The sequence below is a fragment of the Mesoplodon mirus genome, assembly GCF_964341445.2.
Source record: "Mesoplodon mirus genome assembly, chromosome: 2".
NCBI lineage: Eukaryota > Metazoa > Chordata > Mammalia > Artiodactyla > Ziphiidae > Mesoplodon > Mesoplodon mirus.
Window position 1 is genome coordinate 146,117,910 of NC_138977.1, and position 20,250 is coordinate 146,138,159.

The 20,250-nt window shown below is 36.3% G+C and overlaps 1 protein-coding gene across 1 annotated transcript in view; it reads right to left on the minus strand.

The window, feature by feature from the left end:
• Positions 1-20,250, minus strand: part of LOC309791555 (bifunctional heparan sulfate N-deacetylase/N-sulfotransferase 3) — a gene marked incomplete at its 3' end in the record, with an annotated part of 145,968 nt that overhangs the window by 13,126 nt on the left and 112,592 nt on the right. The window contains exons 6-11 of the mRNA XM_082600396.1: positions 18,726-18,908; positions 16,458-16,554; positions 12,186-12,309; positions 7,628-7,802; positions 4,456-4,626; positions 2,925-3,034 (exon numbers count right to left, since the gene is read on the minus strand). Of these exons, the coding sequence (XP_082456522.1) occupies positions 2,925-3,034; positions 4,456-4,626; positions 7,628-7,802; positions 12,186-12,309; positions 16,458-16,554; positions 18,726-18,908 (860 nt within the window). The remainder of the gene's footprint in view (positions 1-2,924; positions 3,035-4,455; positions 4,627-7,627; positions 7,803-12,185; positions 12,310-16,457; positions 16,555-18,725; positions 18,909-20,250) is intronic.

Here is a 20,250-nt window from a genome sequence, read left to right on the forward strand (position 1 = left end):
TGAGCATTACTTTTCCTGCTTTTTCTTAAATGATTAGACAGCTTTTAAACACTAAAAACATAATATGCAAGCTAAAATAATGTTAGTATTATCAATGTTATTTATAATTTAGGGATTAGGGTTATGTTGAACAAGAATTGTAAAATGTGAATTTACTTAATTGAATGAGAGAGTTCCCATTTATATTTTTTAAAGCTTAAACTGCTTATTTCAGATCACAACCACACTCACTAAGAAAATCAGATTTTTACGGATTCAATATATCATTTAAAATCCATGATGACAGTACTAAGTGATTTTAAGATATCATAGACCATCCATGACTGTGTGAAATTTGGAAGTCTTGAACACTTCTGTAGTGATTGTGGAAAAGAAAAAATAACACTCTTAACAATAGAAATTTATTGCCATTTTTCTTGAAAATAGTTTTGAAATTGGAGCTTTTTAAATATTGAAGAAAATCAATTTATAGATCTCTTAAACTGGAGTACTCTTTCATGCCAAGACTGTATGGTAAAACCTTTGCATAGACCTAGTTTCATTCATTTATTCTACTGTGTGCAAAGAACTGGATTTATGTGGTTAGTTGAGAATTCATATCTGTTTGCAGTGCAGTACATTCTTCGAAGGCTTTAAATAATTTTTTTTAAACTACCAAAGAGGTAGTCTTCACTATCATTAGCAGGAAAAATATGAAGCAATAAATGACATTCCTGTGAACATACATTTTCTACACCCAGTCATCTCCAACATCTCCAAGTAAGAAACAACTTACCAGTACAATTAGTTTAATAAGAATAACTAAATTTTGAGGGCAGGATTCAGAACAATTGCAAAGGGCATGGATGAAGGAGGATTTAGACCTAAGTCAATGACATGAAGTTCCAAATATTCTACAACAGGTACAACTGCTGGTTTTTACAAGGTGTGTCAGGCTAATTGATTGACAAGAAAATATAAAAAGAAACGGAATGGCAGTACATTATCTATCAACAGGGTGAGTAGGCAGCCCTGCTGGACCAGAAACTGTGGTTTCAGAGACTACACACATCTTATCTTGCTACTTCACCCACTGAGCCCCCAATAAGGTTACAGAATCATATAAGGGGTAATTTTAGCCAGATACATCCCAGGTGCAAAGTGACCCATAGTCCTTTGTATACAGTACGTTGCTTTGATATTACTTCTCTTAAGTTTACACTCCCTTTACTTTACCCTTGGAGGTGAATAAAAAGCTTGCTGCTGAGCTGGATGCTCAGGGGACAGATACACAGCATGCAGGTCAAGGACCATTCCATAAGAAAAAGAGATTATGTTTTTATATGAGTACTCCACTTCTTTCTGAAATACAGTACTTTGCTATATACTCTATAAAAAAGACCCAAAGATAAGCCAACTTGAAATAGAAAACTGTTTAGAAAATAAAAACTTTCTTTTCTAAGAGATACTTAAAAGGATATAAAGCAGAAAGTGGACTCTAATTTCTAACTAAAGCTGAATTCACTCAGCTTTCTTTAAGGTCAAGCTGAAAGTTAAATACCTAAGGCTTGTGTCTGTGTTGGTACTTTAACTAAGCTCTCCAAATCTCTGATAGGATTCACACTATAGAAAACAGAGAGGTTAGAAGGTTAATAGTAACAACAAAGTAAATGACTCTCAGGAAGGAAGCGCAAAACTCTCGAGTTCCACCTACTCCTTTGTCCTCTAGATCAACATATCTCTCTTACATGTGTCTCTACATATGATTTATGCAAGATGTACACAGTATTTGATGGTTTTCTGCAAACCTTTTTCTGTAAGGGACAGTGAAAGGTAAAGGAATCTTGTCTCTCACTTTCTAAACTGCTATAGCATAAGGAGTACAATGAAAAGAGAAAATCAGCTGATCTACAGAACTGAGTTTTATACTGAGAGATACAATGGAAGAATTCCACACTGCAGTCTTAATCGGTTTTTTTAAGGCTCAGTCTATGACCCTAAAATTAAATATATATATTACAGTGAGAGCCAAGTCCACAGTTCATCCAGGTCAGGATCTCCCAGTTGCTTGTTCCAGTTGCACGTGAAATAGGAACAAACACAACCTTGAGACATAGGATTGCCAACCATTATAAATGGACAAAGTCAGATGGAGGTCTTATTTAAAATGCTAAATGAACCCCAGAGTCAGGATTAAGGTGAGGCAAGAGAGGCACCTTGGCTGAAAAATTTTAGGAGCCGCTTACTCTCAGGTATTTGTGGGGTCCTGAGGGTGAGTGCCTCCTTAAATTCTAGTGCTTCTCTTGCCTCACCCTGGCCCCCACCCTGATGGAGTTGACTATCTAAGAAAATCAGTGGGAACCAGCAAAAGAAAACCAAACCAGAGCTGTAACTGCTGAGGCCTCTGAAGAAGAGGTGGCAGGGTCAGTCATACAGTGGGTAAAGACCAGCAAAAAATGGAATTAAGTGTAGAAGTAATAATAGCACCTTTCTCTCTGCCTGTTCAGTCGCCTATTGGGCTATTTCTTGCTGTATGACATTGGTTTTTGAAAATTACACAGAAGAGAGAGGAGTTCATAAATCACCTAGTTCAAGAATTCTTTTTAATACTTCCAAGAGGTCTCACTATTGTCTGTTAAATAGGCTCAGTGCTTACCAACTTAAAGTAGCCTCTTTTAAGGTTAGTTGTTGCTATTAAGATTTGCAACTGTTTTGTTCCTCTCTTTTCCTTCCAGGGGAAATCTTTCCTAGTTAGAAATCAATAGAGGATTTTGGACATTTCTTTCCAAACTGTTGAAATGTTCTTTCTCAAGTGGTTAATATCAACTGGAAAATAATCAGTGTGTAAGGAACAGCTAACTTGACAGCTGTGTCACCAAACTACAATTTCTTTAAAATCAGTTCTCTGCTGAAACTTCAATAAACTAATTAGAATATAAACTTACGTTAAAGCTTCTGAGTAATTATAATGAGGAGAGACTCCTAGAAACTTCTGTACTTCATCCATCACTGTAGCAGGATCAGTTCTTAGCTGTTGCCCATCAATAATTAGCAACTAAATTAACAAGGAAATAAAAAAAACAATGCACATTGAAAAAAGACATGTAACTGCATAATTTAAAAATTCTGCACTCTGAATTTATTCAATGAGAGACTGAGGGGACTTGTGTGCATTGTTGTTAAGACTTAACCAGGCCATCCTCATTAATGACCTGGAACAAAAAATAAATCACACTAATTAAATGTGCTCACGTTTTGTAGTCCGAGAAGTCCTGCAAACACTATGAAAACAAAAAAGCCATTTGAGGGTAACAAGAGAGCTTAAGAAATGTGACTACAAAATCACAAATGGAAACCAAGTTTAAAAACAGATAAAACAATGATTCCATGATTCAAGGTGGGAAGGAGCATTGCAGGAAGAAGAAAAGTGACCAGATCAGGTACAGTGAGACAGAGGACATGGCCATTCTCCATGATTCCAGTCAAAGGAGTAGCACTGTAAAGTTTTAAGAAATATTTTGATAATCCATTTGGAGAAAAAGATAAGACTCCCAGAAAGCCTGAAAGGAAACAGAAGTTCCTCAACAGACTAAAGGCAAGAATTTGCTTGTTACTCTGGTGAGGGAAGGGGGTGGTCCCAGCAAGATAAAATGACAGGAGGCCATGATGAAGGGCCATAAAGCCTGGAAAGCAGCTCTTGCTCACACCTCTTCTCCAATATTTCTATTTAGTCTCTACCAGCATCGTTCATTAGAACTTTCTCTGTTGATGGACACGTTCAACGGCTGTAGTATCTAACTGGTGGCTATTGAACATTTGAAATGTGGCTAATGTGATTGAGAAACTTAATTTTATATAATTTTAATAAAAATTTAAATAGCCATATATGGTTGCATATATGGTATCATTATGGCTAGCATGTTTCTAGACACACAGGCATATACTGTGTCTGATGTGACAAGACTGCTTTATGCAATCCAGTAGGGGCTGATTTTGTAATCTAGGCTAATGCTAGGCAAAAGAGAGAAGCAAGGAAGCCAAGGAAAACATAGGACTTGTGAAAAATACAGCAAGGTGGTTCAAAGGGAAATAACGGCACTTAATTAAGCAAAACAATATTTGCCTTGTTTGGTTAAGAGGTTCTCAAGCTTTATTCTCAGAATAAGAATCAGGAGTATCAAGCTTCTGATGCTCTTTACAATCAGGAAGGGTATGCACTAGAAAATAGGGCAGGGAGAATTAACCTGAAATACTTCTAGAAAGAAGAGTAGATAGTTTTTCTACCTCTGCCTATTACTGTTTGCCAGAGTCTCATTTACAACTAAAGAGTAAAGGCTAGTAATGTTTTAATGAGTAAAAATTTCCTCTAGCCTAGAGGCAAAGTCACTAGCCTAGAGGAACCAGCAAAAGAAAACCAAACCAGAGCTGTAAACTTAATGAGATTGTAACATGATGTAGATTCTTATTGCTCAGTACCTGAAAGGGAGGGAAATAAATAAGCCATCTCTCGATGTGGCTGGCATACCACCCTGGGACCAAACATCTCTTCTGCAAGGCTCTAAGTTCAGAGGATGCACGGGGCCCAGCTGAGATCACTTCGTAGAAGCTAAACTTCAGAGCTGCGGGGTCTTCATGTGATCGCTGATGCTATGATGAAAAGGTGGATAATTAAACCGACTTGAATCATAGGCATAAATAATTAAAAATCAATCTCTGTGACAAGTCTCAAAGCTAAAGGAAGGAGTGCCTCACTGCTGGAGAGTTATTTGTTTTGCAATTAATAAAGGATGAAAATGTTTGCTTGGAGCATCAGGATTAAAAGTTATGACATTGATGAGAGTATATATTTGAGAATTAATTGGTAGAGGTAGAATTCTTCTTCATAGGATTCCTTAACCAGTTTTTCTGAGTCGTTTCCTTAGTGTATACATATTATTCTGAAAGTAAACTTTTGAAAGTTGCCTTAATGCCCCCTTTTCAGCCCATAAGAAACCATTTATCATGTCCAGTGAATATCCATAATGCACAAAGCGCTCTACTAGTTCTGCCACGTAGTTTTGCTCCATCTAGTAATGCAGTTTTAGATTAGAAAAGCCCTATCGGCTATTTAAATGGAGAAATTACTGAAAACGCTGACGTGCATTATCTGAAACCCACAGCTTTTATAATATACTACCTAGCATCTCAGAGCCAAGATTATTTTACCTAACGGTAACCTTTGTGACGAATCAGAATCGCTTATTGTACGGAAAATGCAGAAAGCAGCAATCCAAATAGGAAAGCGTTTCATAATGGCTCAGGCTCACGCCCAGGGGTTTGAGGAAATCACCTTTCTCCTAAATTGACCAAAAAATATTCAGGCTTAGTGGTGGGTTTGTGGATGTTTACCACATCTAGTTGAATAGCAAATTTGCTGCAATTGAGATTCAAATGACTATACTACAAACTCCACTAGACTTTGTGAAGCCCTGCATTTTGCCACTGTGGTGCGATTTATTTGTAATATTTAGGATGTTTTGTTAGCTTGCAGCCTTGAAACTTCCTTTTTCAGCAAATTCTCAAATTTTCAGGGGCTAAGTGGTTGCCAAGCTCCAATTTTCTTGTTTCTTGTTGAGTCAATTAAGGCTTATTTCTTTTTTCTCTAGATACCTAGTGGAAAAGGTAAAAGGTGCAATATCAAATCAGTCAGTTTGCAATTTGCTGTATTTTTGATTTAAAAGATGGCTGTAGGAGTTGGGCATGACTGATTCATGTGGAGTTGTGGATTCCAGCTTTCCAGGATGTCTCATTCCCTATCACGCAGATCATTATCAATATGCCTGTCTAAGATCCCATGACCTTCCTCCAGTCTGTCCCAGCCACGAAACCTTTCCTGACAATCCGTGCTTCCTTTTGTGAACATGGAAAAACTGCTTTTGTTAAAAAAGACCCCATGCTGAGAAACTTTATTCTCTAATATCATAGATTGTCAGGAATTTAGATGTTTGAAGTCAGTGAGAATGAAACATCCCAGTCTTGCCTGGAGGATCCGAGCTATGTGGGTCACTTTAATACAAAGAAGCCTTATTTCCAACCTAGGTGCAGAGTTTCAGGTAAGTGATTTTTGGATGTAACATTCCACATTTATCCTAACTTTATAGTTTCCAAGGAAATTGGACCGTTAGTCTGCTTTTCAGCCCTAACCTACTGATAACCAGCTTACACACAGCCCTGCCTGCATCTATCAAACACTTCATGTTAATTTTACCTAAATTTCTCCCCTTACAAATCCTTCCCTTCTTTAGGGAAGTGCCCAAATAGTTCTTCCAGTGTTCAGGCTCCTCTGCTGGAGCCAATTAATATACCTAACTTGTTGTTCCTGGTTGTCTTTATCAGATGGGCTTTATCACTCTGTAGGAGTCTACCTGTCACTTAACACTTTCTGATTTATACACTGGTTATTTACACATATTTCTCCAATTAGACTGAAAGTGGTCTCAAGTGTAGCATCCACATTTGTTAAATTTACCTGTAGAAGATACTTAGAACAGTACTTTGTACTGGTAGTCATTAAAATAATTTAATGAATGGATGAACACATGAACATTAGAAAAGTGGTGTTTAAATTACAAAACCGAGGAATGATAACTAAGGATACTAGAGACTAAACACACTGACTCTATTAATTTTGTTATGCTATTATATTTAATTTTGACTGCTTTTTATTGAACTTTTTCCACTTGATGATTAATAAAATATCACTGGGGCAGTTTTTTTCCTATTATTTTTAGTATTTATTAAAGTAAACATATATTTGATGTGTAAGTTTTATTATTAGAGTCTGTTAAATTATCTCAAAGTGATCGTTTCTGTGCTAGGTTCTAACCAACAACAGAAGCATAATGGCAACCCTGGAGTGTATGAGAAAGAGGCTTAGAACAGGGAACACTGGCTGGGTTTTCAAGGATGAGGAATTCGTTCTTATATTTAGTTTTGCTACTAAGTTATTTCTTCAGTACAGCAGTTATTTAAGCTCTTTTAGAGTCAGGGTCATCAATCTATGGCTAAAGTTTGCTGTTGCTTGTTTTTGTAAATAAAGTTTTATTGGAACACAGCTAGGCTCATTAAATTCCATATTGTCTATGGCTGCTTTTGCAATACAATGGCAGAGTTGTAACCATATGGCCTGCAAAGCCTGAAATATTTACTCTCTGGCCCTTTACAGAAAAAAAAAAAAAAAAAAAGACCTGTGATTTTTGCTTTGGGGAATCAGTTATATTCCTTATCTGTAAAATTGAGATAATAATAGCAGCATTATACACATATTAGATGAAAAATAATGATTTTAAGTTGTAACACTTTACTTTTAAAATGCAGATATATAGAAGCAGAATACATACAAGCATATACTATTTTATTTGCTCTATTTTAATTTCTTCATTGTATTAATACATTTTATTATATACATGAATTAAATGAATGCAAAATTAAGAAAAACTTAAGGGGAACGTTTCTCCATGGAAACAAAGAAAAATTTATTTACCTTCCTGAAATATAAAGCTAGCAAGTCTCTTCTGTTAAAACCCGAGGTGGTGGCTATTGCTGAAAACCACCCTCCCTTCTCCATACTCCTCTTCTGCTTGCTGGATTCTGTCTGTATTTTCCTTACCTGGTACCAGGAATATGCTCGGTCTGATGGGTCAATGAGAATGGTGATGATCTTGGCTTTGGGGACCAGAGAAGCTGCTCTTTTAGGCGCTTCCTCTGAGTGGAAGTAATTGGCGCTCTTCTCAAACAGAAAGTCAGTGGTAACATTAGATGGGACTGGGAAGAAATCCATATACCTAGAAAAGAAATATTTCTCAAAATAAGACTGGTTTATACTCATACCCTGGTGACTGAAGATGTTAAAAATGTCCCACAAACAAAATTCATTTGTTTCCTAAACAAAAGCCTTTTTCTTTAAGGCATTTGTCCCACAAGACTGTTGGCAAGAAAAAATATATAGAACACTAATAATGTATTTTGAAAATGCTTTTCTAAATACATTTTCTTTTTGTTCTACTTAATATCAAGAAAAAAAGGTATGGGAGATAACAAAAATGTACACACAGAGTGATCAAATGGCAATAATAATCAACCTAACTGTATAAAATATATCTAAATGCAGAAATATTTTACAGAGAAAAATGTGAGTGCTCAACCAAGAAGAAAATTTGATCGAAACAAATGATGTGTTCAGTTCAAAGGCATTTTGAAAAATCTTAGACAAAACAGTTTTTACTTTGTCACAAGAAAAAATAATTTCATTCCCACTAATGTATTGTGCTGCTATTATATTCAACTATAAAGTATCAAAGGGCAGAACAGATCTGATATAAACACTGCCCATTTCCTTAATTTTTTCCCATATAGAGCCATTTATATTCTTTAGAAAAATTATAGAAGTTTAAAAAGTATGTATATATTTTTAGATATAAAATACTATCAAATTTTCCAAGGTCAGGTCCTGTATCCTTAAGTGTGGTGAGAATTCAAATCACCAGCAGAGTGAGCACAGGAATACCTGTAGCCTCAAGCACAGAAAGGTAGGACATAATGGGTTTTGTATAATATTCCATTTGTACAAAATGTCAAATATAAATGAATTCAGCGTATGATAGTAGGTATTTCTAAAGCACCAAGGAACATCTTTAAAGGAAAAGGGGCCTTTTTAGAAAGAACATGCAAATTTAACTTCTAGGGTTTCTTACATTTTATGATAATAGCCTCACACTCCACCCACACCTTCTTCAATTCATAAGCCACTATGACTTTGGGTTACCAAGACAAGGTAGTTCAGTAATTACTGAACAAGAGAATCATTAACATTTATGTGACGACTTCTTTTTGCAGTGTGTTGTTTTTAGTCACACAATAAAGCTTCTAGTAGGATTCCAGTTGTTACCGTATTACAAAGTTTGGCTGATGCAACAAAGTGATGTTTTGAAACTCAGGGCAGTAAAAAAATCCTTTTATGTTTTCTGGAAATTGCCTTGTTGGTGATATATCATTCTGGCATCCCTTTCTTTTAGGGGTAAAGACATATAAACATTTCTGGAAAGTCTGATCTGTTAACTGTTCTGGTGTACACTCTATTTATAGAAAGTGCCATATTTCAGGATACTTTTTAATTTAGATGCCCACACTTGTTCCAGGGGTGCTAAGGTTATATCAGGTGTCTAGTGGTATCTTATTTGGTCCAAGCTTGTCTCAAGCTTGCTTATTCTCAGCAAGGGTCCAAGAATCACAAAAGAAGGGCAGGATAACTTTTAATTTCTAAAAACTGTACCACCTTCCCAGTAGTCCTCCATACCTACAACACTTTGGGCCTTGAAAACTTCCTCCAGCAGTTCTGGATCTTGGACCCACAAGGCTCCAGAGGCTCACAGAGAAAGCAGGGGCCAGTTCCTGTTTGCCTATATGCCCATGTTTTTTCTAATATAGTGGCTGGTAGTAATAAGCACTTGAAAAATGTTTGATGAATTCATAAGAAAATAAAGAATTCAGCTTCATATTTCCAGGGTGGAAATACGTCCATGTTTGGAATATGAATTCAGGTTATTCAAAGAATTGGTGAGCAAACTAGAGTGGTTTAACAATATGTAGGTTAAAAGCGAATGCCGGCCTCATTTAAGCTTTGCTACTCCCATAACAGCTCAGCGATTTTTTTTAACTGAAAGACATGATTTTTTGCAGCACTCCACATTTATTTGTTTCTTGGATTGACCCTGTATTTTTACGTGATTTTACTCAAAGCCAAATTAAGATGTTTAGAGGTTCCAAGTGTTAACAGGATTTTATGGCTCTCCATGTGCCACTTCAACCATCCACTGCCTCCCCAGGTAATTATAAAAAATAACACCAAGCCATGAAACATAAAACTTAACTGTATGCATAAATCAAACATTTTTCTTAGAGATTCTGATCACAAATCTTGGCTATTTAATCAAAGATGGAGTTTTCTCATTTTCATTTGCCCTGCTTTGCTTGTGCCCTAAGCCTGTGTTTAGGCTGCCTGTTAGTTAGGGCAGCCCTGGTTTTGCCCAGTTCTCCAAGAAGAGCAGATCCATGTATCCAGATTAACTAACTGTGCCTGAGCTTCTGTAAGTGACCTTGGCATGCTGAGACACATAATCTTCAACCTTGTGGCTCTGTGGTCCTAAAGGGACTGCTGAGGTGCTGATGCTTCAGGGAGGGGTAAGGCCAGACCGAAGACTGAATACACTGATGTCTTTGAGAGCAAAGCTCTAGTTATTGCTAATAGATTGACATTTGCAGTTACCATTATTTGCTCTTTGTGTTAACTGCCTTTTATAAACACACAATTGTCAATCAAAAGTGTTTACAATTGGGGTATTTTAGTGAGTTATAATTAAAATCTTTAATTGTCTTTAGTTTTCTACTTATTTATGCCATCTCTTTGTAGACTACTAAGGGACTTTTCATTTCTGTTATAGTGCCTGTACACATTACTGTCTAAGAACACCTTTTTTTTTTTTTTTTTTTTCGGTACGTGGGCCTCTCACTGTTGTGGCCTCTCCATTGCGGAGCACAGGCTCTGGACGCGCAGGCTCAGTGGCCATGGCTCACGGGCCCAGCCGCTCCGCGGCATGTGGGATCTTCCGGGACCGGGGCACGAACCCGTGTCCCCTGCATCGGCAGGCGGACTCTCAACCACTGCGCCACCAGGGAAGCCCAGCTTTTTTTTTTTTTAATTGAATATTCTCACAGATATTCTTAAGTCCCAGGGAATCCAAGTATTATTATTTTTTAAAAATTTATTTATTTATTTTTGGCTGTGTTGGGTCTTCATTTCTGTGTGAGGGCTTTCTCTAGTTATGGCGAGTGGGGGCCACTCTTCATCTCAGTGCGCGGGCCTCTCACTGTCGCGGCCTCTCTTGTTGCGGAGCACAGGCTCCAGACGCGCAGGCTCTGTGGCTGTGGCGCACGGGCTTAGTTGCTCCGTGGCATGTGGGATCTTCCCAGACCAGGGCTCGAACCCATGTCCCCTGCATTGGCAGGCAGATTCTCAACCACTGCACCACCAGGGAAGCCCTCCAAGTATTATTGAATTCCTCTCCACTTCCAAAGCAGTTTTTAATCACCCCCTTTAGTCCTGATGTGAACTGTATACAAGCATGTATATTGATATTTGAGTCAGTGGGAAAATAGTGGCTGAAGTAGTTGATGGGTTTCTTGATTCTCACAGTTGTTATTTAACACTACTGCAATTAATCAATATCAAGCACTGTACTGAAGAATTCTCAGGGAAATATATAACAATTAGAATATATGTAAATCCTAGTAGGTGCTCAACTTATACTCAATCCATTTCTTCAGCTTTCCGTTTGGATGACTCACAAGCAAAACTTGAGGGGGTTGATACATATAAAACAGAGATTATGTGATTTGACAACAGAAGTTAATATACACCTTTTTGCTAAACTACATGCAGAATGTTTATGTTCATGCTCTAGAGTTATTGTAAGAATTTACTCTTTTATACCACTTTCTGCCCAGAATTTATATCTTAAAAGAAAGACTTCTAGATACATTTTATGATTAACATGTCTGTTTGCAACATTTATTCCTGCTCCATCACATATTTTGTGTATATTGACATTTTAACTTTTAATTTTAATTTAACTCTTTTACTTAGATGGTTGATATGGTTCTAATTTCAAAGGCCAAAAATTAAATTTTGTATACTGTTGATAGCTTTTTTATAGCTTTCACTACTCATAAAATGCATACACATTTCTAGTTCTATTTATTTACCTTTTGTACCAAAGTAAAAATTGAAAATTATATATGTGAACTGTAGCATCACTTAAATGCAAAGTGCATAAGAACAGAAAGTTATGAAAGTGTTTTCTTAAGCGTAGAGAGAAATGAAATTCCTGTGTATTAGGTATTTCTCTGACTTTTTATCTGTAATTACCATCAAAGATAATTAATGCAAATTAAAATTACATGTAAGTCTCTTGAGGCGACAAGTCCCTTCATAACCTGAGAAGAAGTTTGTTATGAATAATTTACGTGCTTCTTCTATTCAATCAGTTTCTAAGGCATGGAGGATGACTTTTATTTGTGGCTACAAACTTAAATGTTTATAATTATAAGCACTAATTTTATACTGTGCACAGTACATATACTTTTAGATTTATACTAATAACCCATCTTACCAATCAATCCCCCTGTGGTAGTTATTTCTATTAAAGAACTGTACCTCCTCAAAGGTTTTTGGGCTGGGGGAGTTACTAAGGATGGAAGGATGCATAACCAGGAACAAATACAAAGCAGTGGTTCCTGAAAAGATAATAGAGGTTCAGAGATTAATTAAACAAAAACACAGTTTCCTATTATTAGCATTTCAAAGTCATTAACTAAGTGTTTCAATGATCCAAACAGATACATATAAATACTCCTTGAAATAAATTGAATAGATAACCAGCATCTTAAAAGAAGCAAATTCTAAAAAAATGAGGTCAGTGTGATGTGAGAAAAGGCCTGTGCAGGAACTGGGAGAACTGGCTTTTGACCTCAGTTCAGTCACTGACTTGGTCTGTGTCTTCGGCTTTTAGCTTCTTTGTCTTGACTTATTAGTGGAAAATCTCCTGCCTTGATTATTTCCTAGGCCTTCTCTGAGGACAAAAAGACATATTGTATCTGAAGATATTTTGATATTAATAAAGTACCATATAAATGAAAGCTATCATTATTTAATATGAGATGTTACATTATCAAATTAATACTTGGGTTTCCCTATAAAGTTCTTCCTGAGGCCTATGAAAGCTTATTAATTTGAGACAGAATTTAAACTTTTAACCAGTTTAAGTTTGAATGCATTTACATACCTCTAAAAAGTAGTGCCAAAATTGTTTAAATTGCTAAATTTGAAAAGAAATTGGTGCCCTTTGTTAGTGACATGACAAAATTTGCATTTTTGGGAAGAGAATGGCACATCACAGGTACTCATATAGATTTGTTAAAATAACTGTCAACAGCAATATTCTCTAAAACAATGAATTGGAAGAGGCAGTGTTCCTAGATTATATCTGAGCCAAACAATGAATATTTTATCTACAATCACAGATAACCTATGATATACAAGGTAAAAATGTTCTTCACAAACTTGACTTAAAACAGTGCTTCTCAAACTTTAGCGTGCATCATATTCACCTGGAGGCTATTTAAAACAGAGAGCTGGGCTCTATCCCAGTTTCTGATTTAGTACACTTTGAGAATCACTGACTTAGAAGAAATATGGGACAAAATCTAAAACTTATTGGGAAAAAAAAAGTTCCATTACTTGGAATCCATAGTAAAGCTTTCTAGAGCATGATCTTTATTTATTTATTTATTTATTTAATAAATTTATTTATTTTTAAATTTTTGTATGCGTTGGGTCTTCGTTGCTGTGCTCAGGCGTTCTTTAGTTGCTGCGAGCAGGGGCTACTCTTCGTTGCGGTGCGTGGGCTTCTCATCACGGTGGCTTCTCTCGTTGCAGAGCACGGGCTCTAGGCACGTGGGCTTCAGTAGTTGTGGCACATGGGCTCTAGAGCGCAGGCTCAGTAGTTGTGGCGCACAGGCTTAGTTGCTCTGCGGCATGTGGGATCTTCCCAGACCAGGGATTAAACCCGTGTCCCCTGCATTGGCAGGCGGATTCTTAACCACTGGGCCACCAGGGAAGTCCTAGAGCATGATCTTTAGAGTCCGATAACTTCTAGGATCAAGAGTTTTATTTCCAGCACTTACCAGCTGTGTGAACTTGAACAAAAATATCTAACCTGAGTCTTAGTTTTCTTATCTGTGTAGTGGGGAAGAAAATACTTAGCTATCAGGGCTCTCTGAGGGTCAAGTGAGATAATCTACGTGAAAGTTACCTAAATAGCTCCATATCTAAATATTAGTAAGGTATTTTTAAAAATAATTTTATTGAGATAGAGTTCAGTAATGCATTTTTTAAAAATTGAAAAGAATATAGTATTTGTAAAGACAGAAAGAATAGCTATTACAATGTGAAAAAAGAAAATAGATTAATTCCGTTATCAGATCAACTGATAACATTCTTTTCTGAATTTTATTTTTAAGAATTGTATTAAATCATGTTATTTGCTTTTAATAGCATGATGAGCATTAATAAAACAAAAAATGAATAAGATCTAATCATTTGTATAGTCAGTAAAAGGCATACTGTAATTTATCAGTGGTCAAAAAATTGTTAAGTTGTGGTGTTTGAATTCTGTCTTTATCTACTCATATTCTTGGGTCTGAATAAACTGTCCTGTGTGTTTGTGTGTGTGTGTGTGTGTGTGTGTATCTCAACTGCATAATCATAGACACACATGTTCAAAAAAAGCTTCAGTTTTTATATTTGTTAGTTTCAACACTAAAAATATTTGAATATCCAGATGACTATACATCCATGCAAAATTATTCAGAAAAATACTTTTGGCAAAACTAAAGATAAAAATGAAGCTAATTAATTTTTATGGAACTGATATAAGAAGATATGTTTGCCCATTTAAAAAATAATCTCATAAAATATCGATATAGGGCTTCCCTGGTGGCGCAGTGGTTGAGAGTCCGCTTGCCGATGCAGGGGACACGGGTTTGTGCCACAGCAGTGAGAGGCCCGCATACCGCAATAAAAAAAAAAAAATCAATATATACAACAATATGGATGAATCTCAAAAGCAATATGCTAAGTGAAAGAAGTCCAACACAAAAGGTTACATATTTTATGATTCCATTTATGTGAAATTCTAGAAAAGGCAAAACTATAGTGGCGGAAAGGGGCTGTGGCTGAGGATGGGGGAGAAAAAGACATGGAGATCACGGAAAAGACTCTGACAAGTACAGGTTTCTGGTAACTGACTATACTGCTGAACTGAATGAATAAGCATTTTCAGAACTCTAATAGAAAACTGATGAATTCATAAAAGTGCTAACAAAAGGTCAAGATGAAAAAAAATTAATTACATGGGACTGAGTGAACTGATGAGGATGATTATAATTTTTGTGACTTTCTGTTTGAATTAAAAAAAAAAATCCCCCAAGGACTCAGAAGAAAAAGACATGGAGAAACTTTTTAGGGAGACAGAAGTGTTCTAAATCTTTAATGTTGTAGTGGTTATACCACTGTGTGCAATTTCTAAAATTCATCAAACTGTGCATTTAAAATGGGTGAATTTTACTGTGTGTAAATTATACCTCTATAAAACTGGGAAAAAATTCAATTTCTATAAAAAGGAGATAAAAATCCCCTTCCAAAGGTAAATGTCATCTACAAATTGTAACATAAATATTTGGAAACCCAGATGAGTTGAAGATGACAAGTAATTATGTCATCTAACTATGATATTAAAATGTCTGCATACCTAGCACAACACAAGAGGAAGCATATCCTGCAGGGCTTTCTGAGGCAAACTTGATCTGCCAAGCTTCAGAGAGATGTGATTTGTTAATGACAAAGCTATGTGATGACAGTGGGAGTTCGCTAAAGAGACTTTAAATGTCTTTCTAGTTGCTTCTTGACTTTAAATAGATAAGGACAAGCGAAATAAATAAGGATAAGAGAACTATTTGTCATATTTATTATTGTTTTCAGATTGATATTTGTAAATGGGACTAAGAGAAAACGAATAGGCTAAACTTACTGTGTGCATTACGTAGAATTCTCCCCAGTTATTTCTAGAGAAATGAGGAAAGGGAATGTATTCCCCTTAGGAAGGGTTGAAATGGCTGTTTTCGGTGAAGCTAGAAATGAAAAGCCCCAAATAATTTATCATGCAGGATACAGCTTGAATGTCCGGCATTTTAAAGCTTCCACTGGGCTTCATTTTAATAACGATTCTTACAGAGACAAGAAGTTTAAGGGAAAAAATTGCACACCAATTTAAGAAAAGGTGCCAAAGATTTCTCCTGGGTATGAATAAATATCTTTCTTAGCACAAAGTTTTGTTTACGTCTAGGAATTCTGCTTGTCAAACATCTTTTATAGACTTTTAGAAAATAGTCATTTCTGCAAGAAATAGTCTAGAAATAAACTATATCAGGAAGATGGCAGGAAGAGGCTAAATTTCCAGAAGAGTTATAGGTACTTACATGTGTCCATTTTGACTTTTGATGAAATCCTGTCAGTCACTCTCCAAACACATGATTAGTTTTGATTTTAGAAATGTTAATAACACCACTTTTCAATTAAGGTCTTTGGAAAAAACATAACTTTTGCCACCACATTGACTGCTGGATATTCAAACTGTGTGACATCTATTTTCATCCTTTTTACTTTAAAAAACACATTATTGAGCTAAACAAAGATTACGTCGGAGAATAAAATGTTATTCATTCATCAATATTTATAGGCAGTTTGAGAAGTCATTGTGACATGAATTCACTGTCTTCTCATCAGGATTTTTACAGTTTGGTTAATTATAACAAAAATTTCTCACCAGTTTTCTGGGGTCCTATTACCAAGAATTTTGGTAAGCGATCACAGGTTTTTTCTTTAGACCAAATGTCTCTGTGGCGTTTGTCATCACAAGGATTCTAAACAGGAGAAGAAAATAGAGATGTATTTTTGTGGGTGCCCATTGTGTGCTAGAGTTTTTCAACTTCTGTCCTTGAAAAGATATCCCAGGAAACAAGGCTATGTGTCTCCTTCTTTTAGTGAAAGTCTTGAAGTGGCATCATGGAAGATTTCAAAGAACTCCTTTCCATACTGAAGTTGAGTGCCTACTGAGGAGGTGAGGGAGGGGAGACATTTCCATTATGGGAAAACAGCTTCATAGCACTGCAGGTTTAATATTTTTTCTGCTATTGGCAGTTCTATGTCTTAATTGTGGGTGTGTGGTTTAAGTTTTAAAATAATGAGCTTGTTGGGCAGAGACTGTGCTTGCGCTAACCTAAAAGAAGATACACTCTCAGCATTCAATAAGTAACTGAAATTTAAGGTGTCAGACTTTTATTCTAAGTAACTTTGAGCTTTTGTGCTATGCTTTTAAAGGGAGATGGATCTGGCTGTAATAATATTTAAAGAGACAGCAGATTCCTTTCAGCTGCCTTTAAAGGTCAGTAAATGTATGTCTAAAACTATAACTTTACAGACTGTGATACTAAAAAGCACTAAATTTCAGTGAACGGGTAAAATGAGGGTGAATTACTACCTTAGGGAATCTGCTTTTGGTCTATAGTAGTTAAACCAAACCCACTGTGCAAGATGTATCTAGAACATCCTTAATTTTAACCTCTAAGTGCATATTATGTAAAGAATTAACAGCACCTTTTAATATTATTCAGGAATAGGCAAACAGGACAACACTCTATTTCTATTCAACTAACACTATAGATACGTGCAGTTAAATAAACCTGCTTATTTAGCCTAAGCAACAGATTTTAAGATTAAAGTAAGGGTATTCTTTTTGGCTGTTGGTTTAGAAAAAAAGTGGTTTGACCTGAAATAATAATGATTTCAGTTTAAAAATAAGGTGTTAAATTAGCAGGAAAGTTTCATGTCTTTCCAGTGGCTAACACCAGGTGATGTTCTGTAGTGGTTAACATAAAAAGATGGGTGTTTTAAAATCTTAACTGCAAAATAATATGCAGTGATAATTTTATAACCACCAACTTTAACCTACTAAAATGTGTAGTTACGTTTCTTCTTGGGGTTATCTGTTTGTGCCCAGGAGGTAATTAGCTCAAGTTCAGAGCTAAATGAATAGAATATAAGTGCAGAGCTTACTGTAACTTCAATCTGTGAAATTTACTGAATTCTGCTTCTGAAGATCATTATTATTATACCATCAGCTCTGTCAGTAACTCTCATTTAGAACATTGATTCAGAGCGCAGTGGCCTGGAATTCTTTCCCACTCTGTCACATAGCAGCTGTATGACCTTGCTTAAGTGTCTCAGCCTTTCTGTGCCCCAGTTTCTTCATCTGTAAAATGGCGATAATAACTATACCTACCTCAAAGGGTAGTTGTGAGGATTAAATGAATGAACATATGTAAAGAACCCAGTCAGACATGTAGTAAGCACTATGTAGTTATTTGATAAAGATTATGACTTTCTCCAGATCATGGTGTGGGGAATCTAAGCTCAAAGTATGTTTTTGCAATTCTAGACACATGAGAGTGTAAGCTTTGAAATCTGGCTCATGCCTGGAACAGTTTGAATATGCCATGTTTATGTGACATTTTCTCTTAAGAAGCTCAGTGATTTTGCCACTAAACACTTTCCTCATGTCCAAAGTAATTCCCGATAATACTTTTGAAAGCTGACTATATTCTGCAGCTGCTGGTGTACCTCGTGGTTCAGAAGCAGATGTCAGTTCTGAACTCTTCTCACCTACCCCTGTAATGTAATTTAGTCATGAGAGGTGATGTGCTCAAGGCTGACCAGCTGGCTACCTGTCTAACACACGCCTAAACCATCTTCTGCTCTTTCAGCCTATTGCAATCTGCAAATTGATCCCTCAATCCTGATTCAAAACATTATATCCACTGAACATCTCACTGAGCTTTCAGAATTCCATAGTTTCTAATGGGAACAGGAACAGAGAATATGGCCCACTATGAAGTTTCTCAAATCTACTAACGTACAAAACATACGTTATTTTTTCCCCAGGATGTCTTCACTTTTCAGATTTGGATTACCTCATGAAACTCCAAGATATGTTTGTGGGATTCATTAATAATACCAATCATTGACCCAATCTTACCTGCCAGAGAGGGTCTTTTTGATCAGGAAAGAGCTCAAAATATTTATGAGCCAGCTGCACTGGAGGCAGAGTCTGAAGTCGTAAGTTGGTCCAGCTCTGCACGAAGTTGGCTAGATTGACAAATGTATATAATCCTAGTCGGTCATTCCCATAGTTAGACAAATGGGTCATGAAAATGCTGATCTGGAAAAGGCAAATGAACTTCAATGTAAACACAAGTTATCTTAACCCTAGGGGGCAGTGCAATCACAGCAATGCTAGTTTTTCTTAAGAAGTCTTTGCACAGGGTTTCAGTTCATGAAATGTTTTTGAACTTTGGACATATCTCAAATACTCTCACTATATTAATGCACTCTGGAGGATGTGTTATTAAAAAAATGAGCATTTTTTTCCTAAGGTTTTAATGTATTTCATAACAAAAAATGAGTCTAACTGCCACAGACCCACGTTGGTGCAATTCAACTGATGCTGAATAACACATCCTAGATGTTCACACATAGTGGCTTCATGATATGTGAACTATTCCAAATTTGAGGCAGCAGGAGGTTGGGATTTTGTAATTTCAATCAACTTAATCTGATTTGTAACATAGTATGTAGAATTAATAGATATAAATAATCAATGAATTGTGATTATTAGCATTAACTGAATATCCTCTGATTTGTATTTATTAGAGGCCATAATGACAAAAAACTAGTGAATGAATTTTTACTAAAAGAACTATCAACTATTTTCCATCAATGACACTCTGAAACCCTTTTCCATATTTATTGAGTCTACTATTTCCAATATCAAATACCTCCTTTAAGAAAAGTTTTCAGTGCTCAGCTAGATAAACTATTCCTATGGAAGCAGGTGTCCTAGATTGAATCCACCCATTGAAAAAAAATTATAGCAAACATGGGGATCTTTTTATAATAAAATAAATTTGAATTCTTTAGGAGTTGGTCAGGAATGTAGAATGGGCTTTTTTTGTTTGTTTTTTTGTTTTTGTTTTTTTGCGGTCCGCGGGCCTCTCACTGTTGTGGCCTCTCCCATTGCGGGGCACAGGCTCCGGACGCGCAGGCTCAGCGGCCATGGCTCACGGGCCCAGCCGCTCCGCGGGATGTGGGATGTGGGATCTTCCCGGACCGGGTCACGAACCCGCGTCCCCTGCATCGGCAAGCGGACTCTCAACCACTGCGCCACCAGGGAAGCCCAGAATGGGCATTTTTAAAGCTACTGCTTAAAGTGAATGCAAATAGCTTTTGTTGGTTAGTGTTGACAAATGGAAATAATTCTGCATGAGATTTTCAATGGCAATGAAAACCACTGTGGCATTTATGCTGCTATAAAGAGATCATAAACGTAATTCATGGGGTAATAGTATGCTCCTAAAATATATAATGTCATATGAATGAATAGTAATAATGGTTATTATAATCATCAAAATAATGAATATAATAGGTTCATTCATTAAGAGACTGGCTGAGAGAAGTATTTAAGAAAATTTATTGAGGTTAAGTGGCAGAGATGAGAGAAAGTT